Source organism: Aquarana catesbeiana, linkage group LG01 (assembly GCF_042186555.1).
Source record: "Aquarana catesbeiana isolate 2022-GZ linkage group LG01, ASM4218655v1, whole genome shotgun sequence".
Lineage (NCBI taxonomy): Eukaryota > Metazoa > Chordata > Amphibia > Anura > Ranidae > Aquarana > Aquarana catesbeiana.
In genome coordinates, this window is record NC_133324.1 from 131,611,038 (window position 1) to 131,634,169 (window position 23,132).

Below are 23,132 nucleotides of genomic sequence, written 5' to 3' on the forward strand. Positions count from 1 at the left end.
AATAAATAAATAAATAAATAAATATATATATCATTTATATATGATAAAGATTTAAATAAAATATATGAGTTAATTTTTTGTGTGTAATTTATTTATTATTTATATATGGTTTAATGAATATTATTTATATGGCCTACATTCCCATGGCTCCTGCTGCTGTCATTCAAATTCAGTGAGCAGATAGCATGGGTGGGCCTGAGTTGTGCTGTGTGTGTCAATGGATGTAAACAGCCCTGCTCAGGATCGAGCCTGCAGGTGCACCACCCTAGGAATCATGTTCCTACAGTGGCACTCCGAAAAGAAGTGGAGTGCAGAGTACAGAGCTGGTAGGTATATTTAAAAAAAAAAAAAGAACATTAAAGCTTTACAACCGCTTTAAACTCAAGAAAACAGACACAGATGTTAGTTTTTACACAGCAAATTTATTAAAGTTCATGTTTTATCTAGAGGTATTCTAAGCAGTATATCAAAACCTTCACGGAGAAAGGAGTAAGGACCTTTTCCATCTTTTAAGTGATAACTGCCATTATAGTTTGGCTTGAAAGTACTTCATTGGAGTGTTACTGTTTCTACAATCATAGTGATACACATTGAAAAGATGGAGCTTTTTTTTTTTTACAATTCAAACATTGGCATTTGATTTCTAATTATTTGACAGTAATTGCAGCAAAAAGAAAAGGTAAGGCCATCACTCATCCTACCAATCAAGTTTTTAGCTCTCCTTTTGTAACTTGCACAAGGAATCTGAAGAACTGACCCTGACCTTATGCCATGGATCACAGCCACACTTTTCTGTACCCCCACTTTCTCAAATATCCCCACTTAGCCCACCAAACGTTTCCATCCTGGGGAGAAGGTCCCGCTGAAATCAATGGGGATCAAATTTACAGGCACAGCCAGCACAAAGAAATTTTACTGCAGGATGTAAACAGTGCAGCCGGCCACAAGATACTGTTGTGTATACATTTGAATCGGGGTGGACAGAAAGGATAAGTGCACTTTCTGAAAAAGTGTGCTTATCTTTGCAAGATAAACTCCAGGCAAACAGCTGCACACAGATACACTACACAAAAGGGGTCGGTTTTACCTGCCAAAGAATTTATATTTCTGTCCATCCAGTCCTGATATTTACCCAGCTCTGCTATATAGCACAGCCCTATTGAGCAGGGCAGAAGATCTGTTTTTTTCTCTTTGCTGTTTTTAAGCTGAACTCCAGGGATTTAACCACTTTGTACCATGTGCTGCCGTGCTGTGAGCTGGTGGAACTAAACCCATTGATTTAGCTGTTTCTCAAAAGTTACTTTCAAGGCATGGCATGAATGATAACTGTCACAACTGCTTACACTCTTAACTAAAGAGTCAAGCTATCAAATGACTGATCATATACTGCACCATGGCAAGTGCAGTTCAAACAGAAGCTAAGATGTTAGCTGTAAGGAGAGGAGGGTTTAGTTCCACTTTATGTCCAACGAGGTGCATGCCACCTGGGGGACTTATCACTTTAATTTACAGCTAAAACTTTTATGGAGCTCTTGGAGCACAGCTATTGCTACACTTCCGGATCTCTGACAGGAGAGACGCTGCTCTCTCATACAGTAACTGCTGTGCCCACCCCTACCCTTTACTGTACATTCATAGAAGCCTTTGTATTTTGTAAATGAGTTGACATAATAATAATAATGACATAATACAAAGTGCTCTGTGATTGGGTAGGAGGAGAGGAGGGGCAGGTACAGTGGCTGCATGTGACGCTGCAGCTGCAGTCGCTGGGATCGGAGCACCAGAACTATCGAATTAGCTATGCTGAGGGCGCTCAGTAAAAATAAAACAAATTAAATTAAAGGAGATAAGTCCACAAGGGGGCAGGCACCTTGATGGACTAGCCCCCTAGTAATCTAGAACACTATACAAAGTGGCTGAATTCCTGCAGTTCAGCTTTAAGAAACACTTCTTGTCTCTTTACCATTATGTGACAGGACAGTGAAAAGAGCAGCATCACATTGATGAGCTCAGCTGTCTGTCTGTTACTCTGCTCTCTCCTCCTATCAGCATGTCCCTTCTTAGCACATAAGCACTGCAACACAGCTGATAGGCTCTTTGTGCTGCTTTGAATAAAACAAAAAACAAATGCAAGATGCATAGTCAGTTAAAGATCTACAGTATATTGATGTGTGCCTTCATATCTGCCTAGAGTTAAGCTTCAAGTAGTCAGATAAGCCAAATCATATGCTGCATTGCCTTCGTATATGTCTTGGTGACTCAAGCTATGAGGTCCTTACTGCAGAGGTTCCAGCTCTACCTATGTGCTATAGGACTATCTTTATTCCCAGCATATTCTTCTACTATGTCACATTGCACAGAATGGAACCTCAGCCATGAGATTTTCCACAAGGGACCAAAGCCAAGACAGGCGGCCGTCTACGGTGGACTTCATCTCCCATTTCTGAGCTATTGTATCAGTGTTATACCATTTGTGGGTTCTGTACATTTATAGTGAAATCTGCATTGATAATTTCATATTTTGACCATAAACTGTACAACATACAAAAATAGGACTTTGTGCTGCAGAGTAAATTGTATTCATTCTAATAATATATCATTCTATGCTGTATAAATATATCTGTCCTAGAATACATTTATATATTCTACAAATAAAACAATATCTAGATTGTAACTGTTTAGTCTCCATTGTATTTCTGAACAGTGATAGAGTCTTTCTCTAACATTAAAGTAGAGCTCTAGCCAAAACTTTAGCTTTAGAAAAGTGTAGGGATGAGTTTAAACCTCTGTTGGTTTTTATTGCAATCCATATTCCTTCGGTGGAGATGTAGCTTTGCGCTTTGTCACTGGAAGAAAAATGGTGGCCATACACATACCAGTCTGATGAAATGATTCTCTGCAGAACCAGATAGAATGATCAGGTCTATAATATATTGAGAAGATACATAAAGTGTCATTGATTGGTTTTGCTCACAATCAATCAATATCATCAGAATTACTCTGATCTGGTCTGTATAGGGAAGTAGATATTTCAAACTGATCTCTAAAGTAAAACTATAGGCAAAACTTTTTTTTTCATTTTGGATAGGGCAGATCTTTTTTTTTGTTTGCTATCTATGTCCCATTGGGGAGATTTCCCTTCAGTTTCCTGCCTCATAACCAAAACAGGAAGTGAGAGGAAATCCATGCAAATTAAGAACTAGTGTCCCCCATTGGAAAATGTACCCTTTAGAATTTTCTGGGAACAACTCCAATTTTGGGATTTTCTTATACTTTCACTTTCAGGCTGGGTTCACACATGTGTGGTGCGAATTGCAGCTCCGGTTACCCTGTGAAGATAAAAAAGGGGGGAGGTGTAGTGAGGAAGGGGAGAGAATTTGTGTTCAGAACGGTACCCATCTGTGAATCAGATGCGTTCACATTGAAGATTATGTGCCTGCAATTCTGCCTAGAAAATGCACACGTATTTTGTGCAATGCGGAGTGCGGATACAGCGCACATATGTGAACCAGACCCATTGAAAAGAACAGATTTTCAAATATTTTGTGAATTACACCACATCCAATTCGCATAGGTGTGAACCCGGCCTCAATGATAATGGTAAATATGACAAACAGAGAGGGTGAATCTCCTTAATGGGGGCACAGCCAGCAATAATAACCTGACAGGGGGTCTAATCCCTCTCCATTCTATCCAAAATAAAAAAAATAAAACATTTTTTGCCTTTGGTTATAAGTGTATGGCACATGGACCAATCCTTTTGATTTTCTGGTTGCTATTCCAATCGGATATTAAATATATTGACAATACAGTGATCTTTAGGGCCTTGTTTACACTAGCAGAATAAAACTGCCCCTCTATCACACCCCTTTAGCTGGAAAGGCAGTAGCCACTGGTGTACACATGCCGGGGTCATGATGCTTTCTGTTGGCAGGAATTATACCCCCTGTTGCGTTCGACAGGCGCTACCACCCACCAAGCGCAAACTATTCAAATGAATGGGGCCACGCTTCAACCACTAGTCTGGCATTTATGGACTTAGAACGGGCAGTGATGGGGCAATACAATGTCCCCTCGCTGCCTAGCAAATGCTCTCTGAAGAGCGATTCGAATGCAGAAAGGCGCAAGTGTAAATGATGCCTTCAATCATCCTGTGTATGGCCACCAAAAAAAAAGGGCAAATGTAAAAAGTTAAATTTGTCACTGGAATAGGAAGTGGAAGATATCTTTCAATGGGGACACCTGCTTGGTAATAACTGTCAAAGATGGGATTTTTACTCTTATTTGAATAGACTTCCACTTGTATCCTGTTGTGTCCCTGGGCACAGCAAGTCCAGGGAAATTTCTATGATGGGCTGCAGTAATGAGAACCTCACAGAGTTCTGTCCTAACTCTTCCCAAATCTAAAATAGAAATTGGCTCCACTTTAAGTTTTCTCAGTGTCCTCCCTTTACAAGTACCAGTCAACCATGACTATGCAAAGAATGTTAAGGCTACATGAATCCATCAATCAGCACATACCTCTTCTGTATAAAGTGAACCATGGTTGTGTTATGCTAACAAAAGTGTCTGTGTGCACCTTTAATTGGCGTAAACTCTGTCCCAACCCCAGGGTACTGGATGCAAATTGCAATATTTTTTTTTTATGTTGGTTGAAGTTAACCAGAATAAATGTAAATGAACAAGTTAGAAGTTCCCTTCCCTTGAACTAGCACTACTGTTTTTCTCTTGATAAGGCCTGGTTTACACCTATGCAGGTTGCAGTTTGCATATACCAGGTGCATTTTGACTTTTTCAATACACATTTTTGATCCATTGAAGTCTATGGAACCAAAAAACGGAAAGAAGTCCCTGGATCTTTCCATAAAATGCACAGATGTGAACGTGACCCATAGGAAACCATGTTAACTGGACTGCACTGTGTTTCTGCAAAACTGAAAATGCACTAAAATGCACAGATGTGAACCAGGCCTAAGCTAGTACTGGAGGCTTCTTTTGCATGGCTCCCCTGTCCTGCTCCATAGACTGATCGTTCATGTTTAGGACCCGCCTAGATGTTACAGTTACCTTCTACTGTCTGTAGCAAATGGGACCACTTCCATACTGGGCCTTTTCTGGAACTTTTTGTTTAAAAGTTTAAATTAGTATTTTTTGCCAGAAAATTACTGAAAAACCCCAAACATTATATATGTTTTTTTTAGCAGACACCCTAGGGAACAAAATGGCAGTCATTGCAACTTTTTATGTAAAATGGTATTTGCGCAACAATTTAAAAAAAAAAAAAAAAAAAAATTGGGGGGGAAAAAAAAATGAATACAAAAAATAACAAAACAGTAAAGTTAGCCCAATTTTTTTGTACAATGTGAAAGATGATGTTACACCAAGTAAATAGATACCTAACATGTCACGTTTTAACATTGCGCACACTTATGGAAGGGCGCCAAACTTTGGTACTTAAAAATCTCCATAGGCGACGCTTTACAATTTTTTTACAGGTTACCAACTTAGAGTTACAGAGAAGGTCTAGTGCTAGAATTGTTTCTCTCGCTCTAACGCACGCGGTGATACCTCACGTGTATGATTTGAATGCCGTTTGCATATGCGAGCGCATATGTGACTTACGTATGCGTTCACTTCTGTGCGTGAGCACACAGGGACGGGGGGTGCTTTAAAAAAATTTTCGTTTTTTTATTGTTTATTTTACTTTCATTTTTTTATTTTTACACTTTCTCTTTAAATTTTTTTTATTACTCTTATTCCTATTACAAGGAATGTAAACATCCCTTGTAATAGGAATGGTGTGTGACAGGTCCTCTTTATGGAGAGATATGGGGTCAATATGACCCCACATCTCTCCTCCAGGCTGGAAAGGCTGAGATCTGAAAGAAATCTTTCTTTCCAGCTGAGTCCTCTACATTTTTTACCTCGGCTGGCCGTACGTGATGTTATAACATCACGCCCGGGCCTCCGAAGGTCAGAGAGATGACTGGGGACCATCTGGTCACCAGAAATCTCTATGATTAAAATCTGGCGGCGGAGGATTCCTTCTCCGGCTTGTGGATTGTAAGGGCGAGCCGGGAGAAGCACCGGAGCGTGGCGGGAGGGGGGGATGTACCGTCCCGCCGCCTGTAAGAATGATCAAGCGGCTGAACTGCCGCTATGATTGATCTTATGGTGCACAACATTGCTGGCTGTAAAAGATATCTGAATGATGCCTGTAGCTGCAGGCATCATTCAGATATCCTCACTCAAAGTGAGCGAGGAGGAGCAGAGCATATGATGTCCTTGGGCTGGAAGTGGTTAATATTCAAAGCAAACTCACCCATCCATTCATGTCTCCATGATTTATTTTGGTGAGAAATTACTTTGAAAAACACCCCCTAGCATTTCTGGCAGTGGCCATCCTGAGTAAGGGCAGATGACTCATGTAGCATTTAAGTCCATCTGCCCTTAGCTCAGGCATGCAAGCAGGAGAGGATGTGCTTAGCTCCCCTCCTGAAGACTCTTGGGATGTATGACAACATTTGCCTAGGCATGGAAACAAGAAAGTAACTGAAGAAATGTAAAAAAAAAAAAACAGTTTAAAGAAAGTAAATATAATATACTTTCCTATCTACCTACTAATGCTAGCAGCATTAGGATTACAAATAGTCCATGTTGATTGAGAGAGTGAAGTTCCACTTTAAAACATAACAGGCACAGATTCGATTCGATTCAGTTATAAGCAGAACTACAGACAAACAGTTGAACATACACAATTGAAATACATGTATGTAAACTGCTTTTGTAATTCTGGTCAGCCAGTCCTGTATTTGTATTGGACATGACTCTGCCATATTGCATGAAAATCGAAAGTTCCCTTTATTTGACCGTTCCACTTTACGGCTTCCTGGGCTCTGTGCTTGCTTATTGGCTGATTCGTTGTCCAGTGAGCAGGCCACAGGGGTAGTGGTGACCTTAGAAGCTGCAAGCGTGAACAAGAAAAAAAGTAGCGTCACCTGCCTGACACTGCGGTGTGCAGAAGTGTGAATCACAAGACTGGCTGAAAAGAATTAAAAATCCTTTCCAAAGTAAAAATAGGTTTAAATAAATTATACAAAATAAAACCTCAAAAGAGATGTATGGGTTGCTGGTTTTTTTTGTTTTAATTACATTTACCTGGATGGATGTAGCATCTGTGACCCGCTGGCTCTAAGACAGAGCTGAGCGATCAAACACTGCTTATCGCTCGGTTCCCAAAGCTCCCTAAACAGAGAGCTGGTGGCTGTCAGTCACCGGCTCTCTGCTCTGCTCCTCCTCGCTCACTGGAGTGCTGGGCTGTGGAGGGGAGAGGTGGAAGTGACCAGCTCAGCCTCTCAGTGGTTCACTGGCTCTGTGACATCAGCCAACAGCTGGCCTCAGCCCACTGTCTGCTGAAAATTGGGTCACGGGAGTGCAGAATGAACTGCACACCTGTGATCCACAGAAGTACAGCTGTACTTCTCCTTTAAGGCCTAGTTTACATTTGCGGTCTGGTTGGTGGTAAAAATAGGCAGTTGAGCTGCGGTTGTACTATCCCCCAATCGCCCTCCTTTAAGTTGCAAATTCAGGAAAATGGGGCCACGCCACAACTATGTGCAATGCACATGGTTGCTGTATGGTAGTGCAGGCATTTAAGGGTCAAAATTGCCTCCCAGTCACCTGTCAACTGCCTTCTGAAAAGCAATCCACCGCGGATCACCTATCAAAGAGTAGTTGCCAAGTGGCTGGAAGACAATATGTGGCCTCATTACTGCCTGTTTTAACCCTGAAAAGCCCATATCACAACCACCTGCATTACATGTGATTGTTGCATGCCCCCAATCACTTAAATGAGTCGCATTTGGCAGCTGCATCTCCCACCTAACGCAACGGGGGTGTCATTTTTGTTGTGGCCACAAAGCTCAACAGGCTATTTTTACCATTCCCCAACCACAACTTTCAATGAGGTTTTAAAGCCTAACTGCATGTTTAGTGTCCCTTTATCTAGTTCATTTGGGTCATGCTGGCCCAAAGAAACGATTTGCTACACTAACAGGTGCGCCTGCTGGGCGTGTTATATAAATGTATGTAGATTTGGCTATTTACAGTGTGCAGTGCTGTGTTCCCGGCAGTAGGATGGGAAATTCTCCCGCAACAAAACCGAGTCGGTCTGAGCATTGCTCAGCCATTCATAGGCAGCTAAAAAAGTTAAATAGACTGAAGCGTCCCTTTCGGCACACATCGTGGATGATAACGTTTAAAGTGTACCTGTTTCCTATACATTGTAGAGTCACAACAGGGTTTCTTGCAGATAACAAGCTATTATGATGTGACGTCATCCCATAAACCAGTGATATGCAATTAGAGGACCTCCAGCTGTTGTAGAACTACAAGTCCCATGAGGCATAGCAAGACTCTGACAGCCACAAGCATGACACCCAGAGGCAGAGGCATGATAGGACTTGTAGTTTTGCAACAGCTGGAGGTCTGCTAATTACATATCCCTGCCATAAACTATATAAGTAATATGGGACATCAGCCCCAGTTACCAAAAAGAAAAAAAAGAGAGTGCCCCATAAATACCAAGAGCTTTTAGTTCCTCCCTAATGGAATGTTTAATAAACCTGAATGGGATCAAATACATTGGTGTAATTATACACCAATAAAGGGTTTTTGAAGGATCTGGTGCCAACTGATATAAATCATGACTGCTGGTAAGATATCTCTTTCATACCTAAGTCTATTTCTGACATTTGTTGCTTGCAAGTTAAAATCCGTATTTTTTGCTAGAAAATTACTAATGCCGCGTACACATGACCGTTTTTGCCGTCGGAATAAACTTCGGAGGTTTCTCCAACGGAACTCTGAAGGAATTCCATTCAAGCGGTCTTGCCTACACACGGCCAACCCAAAGTCCGACCGTCCAGAACACGGTGACATACAGCACGTACGACAGGACTAGAAAAAGGAAGTTCAATAGCCAGTAGCCAATAGGTTCCGTCTCATACTTGCTTCACAGCATGCGTCGTATTTGGTCCGTTGGAACAGCATACAGACGAGCGGTTTTCCCGATAGGAATTGGTTCCGTCGGAAATATTTAGAACATGTTCTATTTCTAGGTCCATCAGAGTTTTAGAAAAAAAAAGTCAGATGAGGCACATACACAATCGGAATAGACTATGAAAAGCTTCCGTCAGACTTTTTCTGTCGGACATTCCGCTCATGTGTACGCGGCTTTAGAACCCCCAAACATTTATATATATATATATATATATATATATATATATATATATATATAATATATTTATTTATTTAGCAGAGATCCTAGAGAATAAAATGGCGATCATTGCCATATTTTATGTCACACGGTATTCGCACAGCGGTCTTTCAAATGCAATTTTTTGGGAAAAAAAGACACATTCATGGATTAAAAAAAAAAAATGAAACAGTAAAGTTAGCCCATTTTTTTGTATAATGTGAAACATGATGTTACGCTGAGTAAATAGATACCTAACATGTCACGCTTTGAAATTGCGCACACTCGTGGAATGGTACCTAAAAATCTCCATGCGCAACGCTTTAAAAAGAAAATTACTGTTATCGGGTTAGAGTTATAGAGGAGGTCTGGTGCTAGAATTATTGCTCTCACTCTGACGACCGCGGCGATACCTCACATGTGTGATTTGAACACCATATACATATGCGGGCGTGATTTACGTATGCGTTCTCTTTGCTGCATGAGCTCGCGGGGGCGCTATAAAAAATATTTTTTTTCATTTTTTTTTTTACATTGTCTCTGGAAAAAAATGATATTTTTGATCACTTTTATTGCTGCCACAAGAAATGTAAACATCCCTTGTGACAAGTACTCTTTATGAAGGGATCAAAGTATTGAAGCTGCGTGCATCATCCCGGTATAACCCCTGAAAGCCGAGGCCGCATATGTGCGTACGCTCGGCGCTAAGGAATTAAACCACAGTTTAAAATATATTAAAATATATTAACAAAATTTGTCTAGGATTAAAATTTTACACCCCTGACATCCATTTCTGGAATCAAAGGCCACATATAAGTTCCAGTGTCTTCACTCACTGAGAATAGGTTTGGTCTCACTGCCCGGCCCTGGCTTGTGACCTACGAGTCCAATTGGCTACTCGAGTCAGAAACATTTGTGTAAATTTGGCTTTTGTATTTCCTAAGCGAATAGGTATGGACTGTGTTGGTATTTTTACATTAGAGTGAAAAATCCAAAGCAAGGGCAACCAATCAGCTTTCATTTTTGTTTTATGACTGAGGTGACTTTTGTAAAGTAAGGTCTGATTGGTTGCTATACTTTCCTATTAAATAAGGCTGCAGTTCTCCTATGTATTTGCCACATAAATGTCTAATAAATATTAATAAGCTCTATTTTTTTTTTTTTTACATTTTGCATGATAAGGTTTTATCATATGTGGAAATAACCTGGAATAGCCCTTGTAACACTGAACGCGGATTGAGTATCTTTCAAACATAGAAAAATATGGTCCTACATGAGGCATACAGTATATGTTTCATCTGCTGTATCTACAGTAACAGCAGCATTTCAGCCCCCCGCAAGATTACTTCTATGATATCACCATCATGAATGACATATGTCTGAATTTTATCTTGCTGTGAGCCCTGTCACAGGAAAAAAAAGAACACCAACTTAAATAAAATGTTTTTACTGCAGTGCCTCTATTTATTCTTGCTCTATACCAGTGATTTCCAAACTGTGGCCGGAGGGCCAGATGCGGCCCTTTGCTAGCCTTTATCCGGCCCTTGGGGCACTATTCCTCCCACCGACACCAACAGTGTGGCATAAATCTTGCCACTGAAAAAATGATGGGGCATTATTACTCCCACTAATATTATTGATGGGGCATTTTTCGTTCCACTGACACTAACAATGAGGCACTGTTTCTTCCACTAATACCAATGATAGGGCACTACTCCTCCTACTGACCACCAAGCCCGAAGCCATGCTGATGCTGGGTCTGGGACATTTTCTACCCCCACATGCCACAATAAGGCTCCCCCCCCCACCCATAAAGTCTGAAGGGCAGTAAACTGGCCCTTTGTTTAAAAAGTTTGGAGACCCCTGCTCTATACAACCAAGAATCCAATTTAATCAATAAAATGCAAAGAACAAGCATGCCACAATCTATCACAACCAATCAATGATGACAGTTTAGAATTTTCTTATTGTTCTGAAAGCTGATCTCTGATTGGTTCTTGCAGTTTTCTATACATCATCACTTGAATGAGTGAAATAGATTTTTGTTTTTATAAATGTTCATGGGATTTTTAGCTCAAACATTTTTTTTTTTTATTCAGAAAAATTACCTGAGATGGGCAATTGGATTTCTAAAGTAAAACTTCACATGTGTGGCATATCATGAGCACGTTCCCTGACTGAATGTATACAGGAAGCACAGGGCCACCGATAAGGCAGTGCAACTGGTCCTGTTGTACTGGGCCCAGGCCTCATCAGCTAAACAGGGGGGCCCAGGGCAGGATTATTGTTCATTTCTGCCAATAAATAATTGGATTTTATTAGACCACACCCCCGCTCCTACTTGCTTACCAGGGCTTTTATTACTTCCCTGGGCCCCATCAGGTTCCTCCTAAAGGAAACCTGTATTAAGAAAAACTAGGAGGCTTCCATTGTTGAGCTATGCTTCTAAAAATAGTGGCTATGCTAGACCTAGAATAAGTATGCACATCAAGACTTCTGACTTTCTTGATCTGTATACTTGCTGTAGAAAAGTAATTCAATGTACTGAATCTAGTGGGTCAGCTTAACAGGCAGTTAACAAGCACTTTTAGATAGCAGTCAGCAATGGTAGCCCCCTTAATTCATTAAGACAGGTTTACTTTGATCTCGGTAATTTATTTTCAGGATTCTCACTCAAGGTTCTCAGACTTCCATATCAGGGCTTTTTGTGAATGGACATGAGTAAGCTGAAAAACTGGAATGTCTAGTGGAATTTGATATTTGATGAGATCATGGGCTGATATAGGAGTTTTGAGCTCTTTGAAGCTGTATGTAGAGATGGTGGTGGATAATAGGTGGAAGAGATTGACAGGATGGTAGCTAACACAGGCCCTCAGAGCCAAGGCAGAAAACTATAGGATAGATGGCAGTGCAGTGCTACTATTATGAGTAAAACAAATCCAATAACGAGTTTGAAACAAAATCAACACAATAATTTACACAAATGGGAAAAAATACATTTTCAAAATATGTGATAACCCATACATAGTCCAATCTTGGCCTGATTAATCATATCACCATAAAGTGTCCATACAAAGTCCTCACAAAAAGAATGTTGCTGTTACCTTCCAACTATGATTTAGCAGAACATACTGACAATCAGCACATATAGAGTTATATGGTCAATCAGCGGATATAGGGTTAATGTATCCAAGTAGAATATCACCCCCCCAGGAACAGTCATCAGAGATAGCTTCCCAATTGCTTCTTATTAAAAATAGAGAAAGAAGTCACAGGAGAACCCCATAGCGTAATCCCATATAAACTGCACACTTACATAAAATAAAATCATCTGAACATGCATTGCTGTAATGCACATCCCATGGGCAAACAGTTCAGTTCCAGCCACATGTCAGCTAGCATGCGTGACAATGTCTTTCCTTACACATTTCGTCACAGATGATGTTGTCAGAGGACAGGCTATATGTTTAGATGATTATATCTATGTAAGATTTTATCTGGAAGATTACAGCAACACTCTTTGTGAGGACTTTGTATGGGCACTATATGATTAATTAGGTCAAGATTGGTCTATGTATGGGTTAATATGACATGTTTTGAAAATGTCTTTTTTCACATATGTGTAAATTATTGCGCTGTTTCAAACTCGTCATTTGATTTGTTTTACTCATACTTATAATATTAGCACTGCACTACACTGTTAATATATTTTTGATTTGGCAACACAAGTAGTATGCTAGCAACTTTCTGTTTCTTTAGTGTCTCACCTAAGTGCAGTGATTTTTTTTTTTTTTTAATAGGATAGAAGAGCCCTATAAGCACACAATTTGGGATATAAAAGAAAAGGCTGGCGGTGTCCAAGCAGACAATCTAATCGGTACATCATAAAAGTATATGTATGCGACTTTTCCCTACTTCACTGGCACAATGACATGTGAATCTTCTGCTGTAGTAGTATATAGATGCAGCGTTTCCCTACGCCATCAGTGATGTTTTTCATTTTCTGCAATTTTTTCTCTCATTCTGCACTTAAAGAAACAACTTAGGTCCTATGAACCTAGCTACATGCAATACAAAAGGCACCGCGTCTTCCTAATCATGGCTCCCTTCCTGTTAGGAAAATATGTAATAAGGCGTTTGAGCAAAGGGAAAACTCTACTATAGTCCCAGAACTGGACCAACAAATTCAAGACTCTTGCCCTATGGTAGGGATGGCCTTGGCCTTGACACCCAGATTAACATGTTCTACCTATCTCATACTAATTTGTGTAGAGGGTGTTAGATTTAATATTTCATGACTGGTTGCTTCAGTAGCACCTCATAAACAGCATTTTGAGGCCGCCTGAATAAAAACACAAGGCTGAAGTTGGAACAGGATCAAGAAACGTGTCACGCTATTGCAAATAACACCTATATTCCTGAGTCACTGGTTTTACACCCATAATTGTAGCCCTGTATGCATAAAACAGATCAGTGGGAAATTAGGAAGGCTACCCCATTCATTGTTCCTTTCTCTACAAAACGTACCATATAGATATATGTACCAAAAAGTGTGTACAGTAGCTGGCATTAACAATTTCAGAAGAAATTACGTAAAGTAAGAGTCTTGCCGAAACGAAAGTACTGTGATAAGTCAAGCTTAAAAAAAAAAAAAAAAGGTGATACAGTTCTACAGTCCCAACTAATACTAAAACTGCAAAATTGTCTTTAGATTTCTGCTTGTGGATATCAGTAGCCAGTGTAAAATGTTGTAAAAACTTAGAAATAAGAGCATCCACCAGTAGAATATTCTCTTTGAGTAAAAGTCCGAGCCTCCATGTGGGCATCAACAGGTGGCTTAGAACAAGTCTTCACTGTACAATTGTTCCATCCAGAGTTCGAAATACAGTTTTCCCTTATTCTGTAACACTCCACAAGGAAATGGTTCACAGTGCAGATAGGTCAAGAGGCTACGGAGCCTCCTTTATTTGTTGCAGTCAGATGGGTACCTGAGACTTTTACACTTTAACTCATCTAATGACTTCCAATACTTGTAGTTCTCAGTTAAGTGTTGTATGAGGTTTGGCAGGTGTGCAAAAGCTGAAAATGAAGCAGACATTGAGATTAGTAAAACGTACAGGAATCCATATCACTCATTAACACACTGGATATCCATGACGTTTGTGGCAATGAATCATTCTAGTGACAGAGTTAATTTACTAAAGGCAAATAGGCTGTTTACTTTGTAAGGGTTTGTTTTTTCCTTTAGCTTAGTGGTGAAAAGTCACTTTGCAAAAAATACCCAGTGACAAAGAAGGAAAATTAAAAAAAAAAAAAAAAAGTATTTTTGTTTGCACATGATTGGATGATAAAAGTTGGCAGAGTTTTACCTCATTCACTAAGCCAAGGGAAAATTCCCTTGCAGAGTGAACAGCCTATAAAACCTTTAGTAAATCAACCTCATAATGTACAGTACTATTTAACCGCTTGCCAACCCTATTACTTACACCTATGGCGGCAAGGCGGCTCTCCTGCGCAGGGCCACGTCTCAGTACATGATCCTGCACTTCCGGGTCTGGGGGGCTGCTGCAGTCTCAATGTCTGCCGGCACCCGACGATCATTAGGCAGAGAGCCAGAACGGCGATCTGCATTATGTAAACAAGGCAGATCGCAATTCTGTCAGTAGGGAAGGCATTGAGCCTGTGTTCCTGCAAAGCACGAACATGGATCAATGCCTTCCCCCATTAAAAGCACCTCCCCTACAGTAAACAAGCGCTGATTAGGCACACAGTTAAGTCTTTGATCACTCGTGATGTTAACCCCTTCCCAGCCAGTGTCATTAGTACAGCGACAGTGCATATTTTTTTAGCACTTATCACTGTATTAGTGTCACTGGTCCCCAAAAAGTGTTAGTTAATGTCAAATTTTCTGCAATATCGGAGTCCCGCTAGAAGTCGCTGAGCCGCCATTACTAGTAAAAAATAAATCCAAATTCCATAAATATATCCTATAGTTTGTAGGCACTATAACTTTTGTGAAAAACAATCAATATACGGTTATTGGGATTTTTTTACCAAAAAATATGTAGCAGAATACATATTGGCCCAAATTAATGAAGAAATTTTTTTTTTTTTTTTTTTTTTTTTTTATTGGATATGTTTTATAGCAGAAAGTAAAAAATATTGTTTTTTTTTTTTCAAAATTGTCAGTCTTTTTTTGTTTATAGCGCAAAAAAGTAAAAAATGCAACAGTGATCAAATACCACCAAAAGAAAGCCCTATTTGTGGGAAAAGGGACATAAATTGTATTTGGGTATAGCATCGCACGACCACGCAATTGTCAGTTAAAGTATTAAAGTGCCATATCACAAAAAATGGCCTAGTCATGAAGGGGGGTAAATCTTCTGGAGGTCAAGTGGTTAAACAAAGAATTGTTCTGTTTGGTAACTCAGAAAATGAGAAAATGATCTCTTACCATCCCACGCATCAAACATATCTGTGATAAAATAATCTATAAATGATATTTGGGATTTAGGTATGCTACATGTGTTCCGGTCAAATACTGGCATCACCACTGGCAAACCTTGTCTTTTTTCTTCATCGGTCTGCAAAAAAAAAGTGATTTTCACATTGAAAAGGCTTTATCGTAGTGTTTTATATGCAGCACCAAAGTGCCACAAGTACAAATAATAACAAAAAAAAAAAAAACTTTAAATTTTTAATTCAAAGGATAACACCCCACCTTTATCACAATAAACATACTTTCAATCCTGAAATCTTCTGGCCGGTTAATAGGGCCAATGTTTGGTGACGGTACTGGCAAATTCTTTTATAAACATAAACACGCTATTCAGCTGCTGCTCCCAGATAGTGACTTTAGACAAACCTGCTGCCCCCTAATTCTTTATATAACAAAGTGTTTCATCCCATTACATTCTGTATACATTAAAGCTGGACTCCAGAAAGATATAACAGGTACGTGTTGATGCTGTAATTATACATTGTTATCCACTTCCCGACCGGCTCACGTACATATACTGCAACAGGTTGGCAGCCCTGCGCAAACTGCCGTATAGGTACGCCGGTTCCTTTAAGAGCCTTAGCAGGGGCACGCGTGCCCACTGCAGGTCGGGGGACCCGACGCACGTGGCCGGCGGCCATCCGCAATCGTGGGCACGAGAGCCAGAACGGGGATCTGTGTGTGTAAACACACAAATCCTGGTTCTGTCAGGGGATGAGAGAGAGATCGTCTGCTCCTAAACATTAGGAACACAGTTAGAAACACCTCCCAGGGAACACATTTAACCCCTTGATCGCCCCCTAGTGTTAGCTCCTTCCCTGCCAGTGACATTTACAGGCATACCCCACTTTTAAGTACTAAAGCTGGAAAGTGCAAAATCAGGCTCCCTTCTGCATAGAAACCAATGAGCTTCCAGGTTTTATTACCAAAGCATAATTGAACAACCTGGGGTTAGAAGCTCATTGGTTTCTATGCAGCAGTGAGCCTGATTTTGCACTTTCCAGCTTTAGTAAATAAACCTCATTGTGTACTTAAAAGTGGGGTATGCCTGTATACAGTAATCAGTCCATTTTTATAGCACTGATCGCTGTATAAATGTCAATAGTCCCAAAAAAAGTGTCAAAAGTGTCCAATCTGTCCACCACAATGTTGCAGTCTCGATAAAAATCGCTGATTGCCGCCATTACTAGTAAAAAAAAAAAAAAAAAAAAATGACAAATCTATCTCCTATTTTGTAAACGCTATAACTTTTGCGCAAAGCAATCAATAAACGCTTATTGTGATTTTTTTTTTTTTTTTTTACCAAAAATATGTAGACGAATATATATTGGCTTAAACCGATGAATAAATTATTTTTTTTAAAAATTTGGATATTTATTAAAGCAAACAGTAAAAAAAAAATTTTTTTTTCCAAATTGTCGCTCTTTTTTGGTTTATAGCGCAAACAATAAAAATGGCAGAGGTGATCAAATACCACCAAAAGAAAGCTTTATTTGTGGGAAAAAAAGGGCATCAATTTTGTTTGGGTACAGTGTCACATGATTGCGCAATTGTCAGATAAAGCAACGCAGTGCTGTATCGTAAAAAAATTGCCTGGTCATTGAGGGGTAAATCCTTCCGGGGCTGAAGTGGTTATTCATATTTTTTAAAATGACAAGTAGTGTCAGTACTTCAATTTTACTTGGTATCAGCCCCTTGCAGGCTACTGTGCACTCTATACAGCTGAGCTCATTGAAGGAAAGGGAGAAGCAGCACAAGCCAATTAGGTGTTCTAGAGTACAAGGAGCATGCTTATAGGAGGAGTGAGCAGAGTGACAGAGAAATGAGCTCACCAGTCTGCTGTTTTTTTTCCCCTCTATCCAGTCACAGGGTGGAAGTAGGGAAACTGCAGAAAAGAAAGGTCAGCAGCCCTCTGTCTAACACTGGTTAGACAAAAATACAAATCGTTTGGTAGGTAAAGTAGCTCTCAAACATGTATGCAAGTTTGGACTGGACCAGCACCTGGCTCAGTGATCCGCCGAGAGCCTGATCCAGCCTCTCCCACCCACTCCACAGCCCAGTGTTACAGTGAGCGCTGGAGGAGAGAGCAGAGAGCCGCTGACTGACAGTCTGCTCACAGCGGAGGGGGAGAACTGAGCGATCAGCAGTGTTTGATCACTCAGTTTTCTCTGCAGAGCCGGCGGGGGACAGATGAAGCATCGGATTGATCCTGCATCCACCTGGGTGAGTATAATTGTTTGTTTTTAATCCCCAAATTAGTTTTAACACTTCTTTTCTAAACGTATAAAATGCTCTGCTAAATGATAATAAATATCCATGATACCTTACAGATCACAGCACTATCTTATGATATAAAAATTATATATCCACAGAACCTGGTTTTGGAAAACACCAGCAAAGGCACCCCAAAGGTGCTGGATTTGTCAGGTTTTAAATACAACAAAAGCATACTGTTGAAACAGAGGACTTTGCTGTGTAGCAGATCACAGCAATAGCCTCTGTTATCCTTTGTTCACTTTTGGAAAATTATTCTAATTTCTCCAACTGTCATTTGTCAGGACTAAGAAGCTGCCCAGAAGTAAAGCTGACCATAGATGGATCAGTTTTTGTGTATCAGTCAGCGAGCTGATGGAAAAAAACTGAACAGATTCCCCCATCCACACAAGCAAGGTGGATGGAGGAATCCTCCCCGTTGTTCTATTGTATTTTGACAGCAGGGACTCCTCCACCATCACAATTCACTGATCAGTGCTGCAGCCAATTGATCTCAGTGCTGATTGAAGGTAAATTTTCTATTGTGGAAGAAATTTTAAATTCTGTATAAAACTGTATTCCAGTTTGAATACTTTGCTTATGTATTACACACTGCACTCATTGTGCACGTGGCACTAATAAAGTTTTGATTACAGATTTGCATTCTTTTGAGTTTAATAGCTTGTCACCTTAAAGGATAAGTTCACCTTTCTTTTTCATACATCACGGGACACATCATGGGTTAGATAGTCACCTTCAAGTGTTGGACACTGGCAAACCTAATTGTAAGGAGAGTTCCTCCCTTATATAACCCCTCCCATATGGAGAGTACCTCCGTTTTTTCGCCAGCGTCTAAGGTGTTTGGTCACGATGCAAGATGTGCTTAGAAGAAAAGCTCTGTTTGATGGTCCCTGCGGGGTTCTAGGAGCTACACAGCCGGATCCATACCTTGGGCCAATTTATATCGCCTAAGATGGATGGTACCCGGGCCTCGTGGAAGAAGAAATGAGGTTTTGCCTGTAATGTCTCTCTGAGGACTGGGCTCTGGGATCCAGTACTTTTGAGTACATATATTGAAGATGCGCAAAGTTTTTTCTGGCAAAGTCTACTACAGGTCCAGGGAAGAGGCACCAAAAGTAGGAACCCAGAAGGTTGGCACAACACTACCCGCCGTGATAGGTGAGTGAAGCAATCCTAGGTGAACACCTTAAGGATTAGCTTCTTTGAGTTGTTGCATGTCCTGTTTTCCGCCACTAGAGGGAGGAAGAGGCATACCTGGTGTTACTTCCATGCTTCCAGGAAATACAGCTCAGTGAAGCCGCTCTGTCAGTCGCTCACCTCCTCCTCTGCAGGCTCTGCCACTTAAATGATAAAGGGGATCCCACGCAGTCTTGGGGTCCTGCGTAGCCTCCTGGTCTTCTCCTTTTTCCCCCCCTCGCCCCCGGCCGTCACCATATTGGCCCTACGCGCGTGTGCGCCCGTGCAGGGGGCGTGCTTTTACGGCGAAAACGGCGGGGAAGGAGGGGGCGTGGTTGCAAAAGCCGTGCACGTACGGCGTGCACAGCGATTCACTGCGCAGGTGCGAGACGCTTGTTTTAAAGAGCCCAAGTCGCCAGGGGTCTGTAAGCGGCAGGATACAGAGCTGGGGCCATGTAAGCATCTCATGTGGATCGGATACAGGCACACCTAAGACACCTACTCAGCATCAGGTTGTGCAGACTAAGCAAACACTACTATTGTAAGCTAGGCACAATGGTGTATGCAATTGATTTTAGTACCTCTGCTTTGTTAGCTTAGGACTATGTTTCCCCGCAAAAGGGTTTCAGGGGCAGGTAAAAAGAGCACCAAGAAATCAGTCAGGGTCTGGGGATTCTGGACGTGCCTGCAGGGTAACATCCCCCCCGAGAGACTGGAGGCAGCCACGCAGGGTGAGCCATCGCCGCTGTCAGGCATTGCTGCCTCTCCCAATATTGCAGCCCCTGCATATGTCACTGAAGATGCTATGGAGGCAGCATTGGGTGGTTTAGAACAAAGGATTACTGCTTTTATCTAAGCATCCTTAGGAGATAGCCGAAAACGGGGTATGTCTCCTTCCTCTGCTCTGGGTTCCCTATCAGATGATTAGCAGTCTGATGATGATGATACAACACTGTCTGGGGACAAGGGTCAGGAACAGTCGGACAAATCAGGGGATGAGGAGAAGCTCTCTTCTGCCTCGCAGGCTCTCAAGCTACAGGTGCAATATTATACAGAGATGGTGCGTACCACATACAATTTTCCCTGTACTGAACCAGCCGTGTCCCCTGTTTCATCCTTGGGGTCTCGGGAAGTCTCCACAGGCTGCATTTTCCTTTCCCATCCATCCATTAATGGAAAAGCTAATGTATGATGGCTGGGCTCACCCAGATAAATCATTTTCTCCTCCTAGGAAATTCTCCCTGCTCTACCCAATGGAGGAAAAATTCAACAAGAAATGGAGTGTGCCAGCAATAGATGTGACTGTTTCTTGTGTGAATAAAAACCTAACTTGTTCTGTAGACAATTTTCAGGGGTTTAAAGATCCAACTGACAAGAAGCTGGAATCATTACTTAAATCCTCTTTTGCCTTGGCTGGCGCTGTGGTCCAACCTGTGGTTGCAGCAGTTGGTATGTGCCAATATTTGAAGGAGCAGGTGAAGCAGGTAGTTCACTTTCTTCCTGTTGAGCAAGTTCAAGACTATCCAGCTCTTCCGAGGGCCTTATGTCTTTCAGTAGATGCTATTATGGATTCTGTCCAGCAAGCATCCCACCTTACACTCCTGCTGGTACACATGCGTAGGTCCCTTTGGCTTAAGCATTGGGCAACTGAAGCCTCATGCAATAGAGATTTAGCCGTTTCATGGGGAACGCTTGTTTGGGGATGATCTGGATAAATATATCCAGAAGATTTCCGGTGGAAAGACCACCTTATTGCCGGTTAAAAAGAAAGATAAACTTCCTTCTTTTAAACGTTCTCTTTCCCCAACCCTGAGTACCTCAGCCTCTAGACACTGGCGACGGCCTTCCCAGTTCAGTACAAGAGGAAAGGGCCAAGGCCAAGCCCATGGGCAAAAGAAGCCTTGGAGTCAAAGATCTGCTAAACAGAATCCCAAAGCCTCCTTGTGAAGGAGTGCCCCCGCTCGGCCGAGTGGGGGTAAGGCTTCGGTGTTTTGCGGGCGTTTGGCAGAAAGAGGCTCAAGACAAATGGGTATCCTCCACTGTATCTCTCTGGTACAAGCTGGAATTTCGGGAATTTCCACCATCCCGTCTTCTTTGGTCAAGAGTTTTTCTGCACCCGTTCTGCAAGGGCACAAAGAAAACAATTGTTCTCTATGTGCCCTGTTCATAAAACAACACTGGTATCATGTGCACATTTTTTCTGCGCAGTAATCTGCAATGTGTATGCAGTTTTCTGCGTGAAAGAAATAACTGACGAGACATCAACATTGTGGTGTGAACAGGGCAGAAAAGTATAATCGTAATATTGTTGTGATACCTACATAAGCATGGTTATAAAAATACCTTCAAATGCATCTAATAAAGATAGCAGTGATTTAATACTTCTAGATTGTAAGCTCTAACAAGCAGGGCCCTCTGATTCTTCCTGTATTGAATTGTATTGCAATTGTACTGTCTGCCCTCATGTTGTAAAGCGCTGCGCAAACTGTTGGCGCTATATAAATCCTGTATAATAATAATAATAATAATAATAATAAGTTACTGAGTCTTGTGTCTGTTCCCTACTGCAGTAGTTATTTTAAAAAATGGTACCACAGAACAATATAAGGATAGGAGTTGCCTATCTATAGTATTTCCAAAACACCATTATTCCTGTTTGACAAAAGTTGATAGTTAGACCAACTTCTGTGATATGGGAACAGCCATAGATAGATTGAAATTAGTTTGGTCCCTGCTGAACTGGCTGAATTTCTAGATATCTATGGTCAGCTTTACATTGGCTGTGCTAGATACTCTTCTCTCAGACACACTGACAATACACAAATTGATTCTCTTAAATGTTAATTTCATAGCAATTTCAGTCATACCCACCTGAGCGAAATACTCCTCCGAGATTCTCCCGGCCCATTCTATACATAATTCCAAAGGTCGGCAGGGGTTAGCTACATCTGCACATTTAATCATCATGCGTTTGATGAGTACACGATTCTCAGGAGAGTTTCTGATGCTAGGAGAGCATTCACAGTCACTGCCCTCGCTCTGCAAACACAAGTGTTAAAAGAACCATGTAAACAACAAAACTACAAATCCAAAACTGTACCACTAAATACTGATAAATCTATGTACATTTAGGCCTCATGCACACTGTGCGTTTAGCCCAGATAACCGAAAAAGCTAAACACCAGCCTCTGATTGAATTAAAACAAATATTATGCTCACAAACCAATGTGTTAACAAGCTATTCAGTTTAATCCAGAACTAGAAAGTTTTAGGGGAGCCAACATTTTGCATCGGATGTAGAGGGGACTCCACTTGAAATGTGTCAGCCTTTGTAGACCTGGGTGGCTGCTTCCTGTGATAGGAAGTCTGTAAAGTGGATCTGGTTCTGGAATAAATCGATGAGCTTGTTAACACATTGGTTTGTGAGTATAATATTTGCTTTTATTCATTAATAAATGATATATAGTGGTAATGTGCTAGGCTGGTGTGCCCTATTTTTGTTCTTTCAGTGTATCAGGACTTTCCCAGTCCTAAGAGGGCAGGAAAGCATGGTGGCCTTTCATGCTTCTAAAGTGAAAATGAAAATCAACTGTTTTCTGAGCATCACACTTAAGCGCAAGAAGTTGTTCTAATTGTTAGCAAATAGCTCTGGTGCATGAGACCTCAGCATTTAGGTGCAGGCAGAGGACACAGGGGTACCATCCAGCCCCGCAATCGGAAACTGACAGGCTGAAAGCTGCTGCGCCTGGGTGTTACTAGCGGGGCTATATGGTGCACTGGGTGTTACTAACGTTTAGGACAGTATGCACAGACCTCTTGAGTTCCAGACATTTGTCCCTGGGCACATACTCCCCTAAACTGAGGTCTGCTCGGTACAGCTTTCAGCCTGTCATAGAATTTGACCAGCTGCAGGCCTGGACGGTGTAC

General features: G+C 41.2%; 1 protein-coding gene across 1 annotated transcript in view; it reads right to left on the reverse strand.

Annotated features, from left to right (window-relative positions):
* Window positions 1–417: 417 nt before the first annotated feature.
* PDE8B (phosphodiesterase 8B) overlaps window positions 418–23,132 on the reverse strand; it is a 254,283-nt gene continuing 231,568 nt past the window's right edge. Inside the window, exons 20-22 of the mRNA XM_073623914.1 lie at window positions 22,077–22,244; window positions 15,711–15,840; window positions 418–14,335 (exon numbers count right to left, since the gene is read on the reverse strand). Coding sequence (XP_073480015.1) covers window positions 14,220–14,335; window positions 15,711–15,840; window positions 22,077–22,244 — 414 coding nt within the window. The 3' untranslated portion in view covers window positions 418–14,219. The remainder of the gene's footprint in view (window positions 14,336–15,710; window positions 15,841–22,076; window positions 22,245–23,132) is intronic.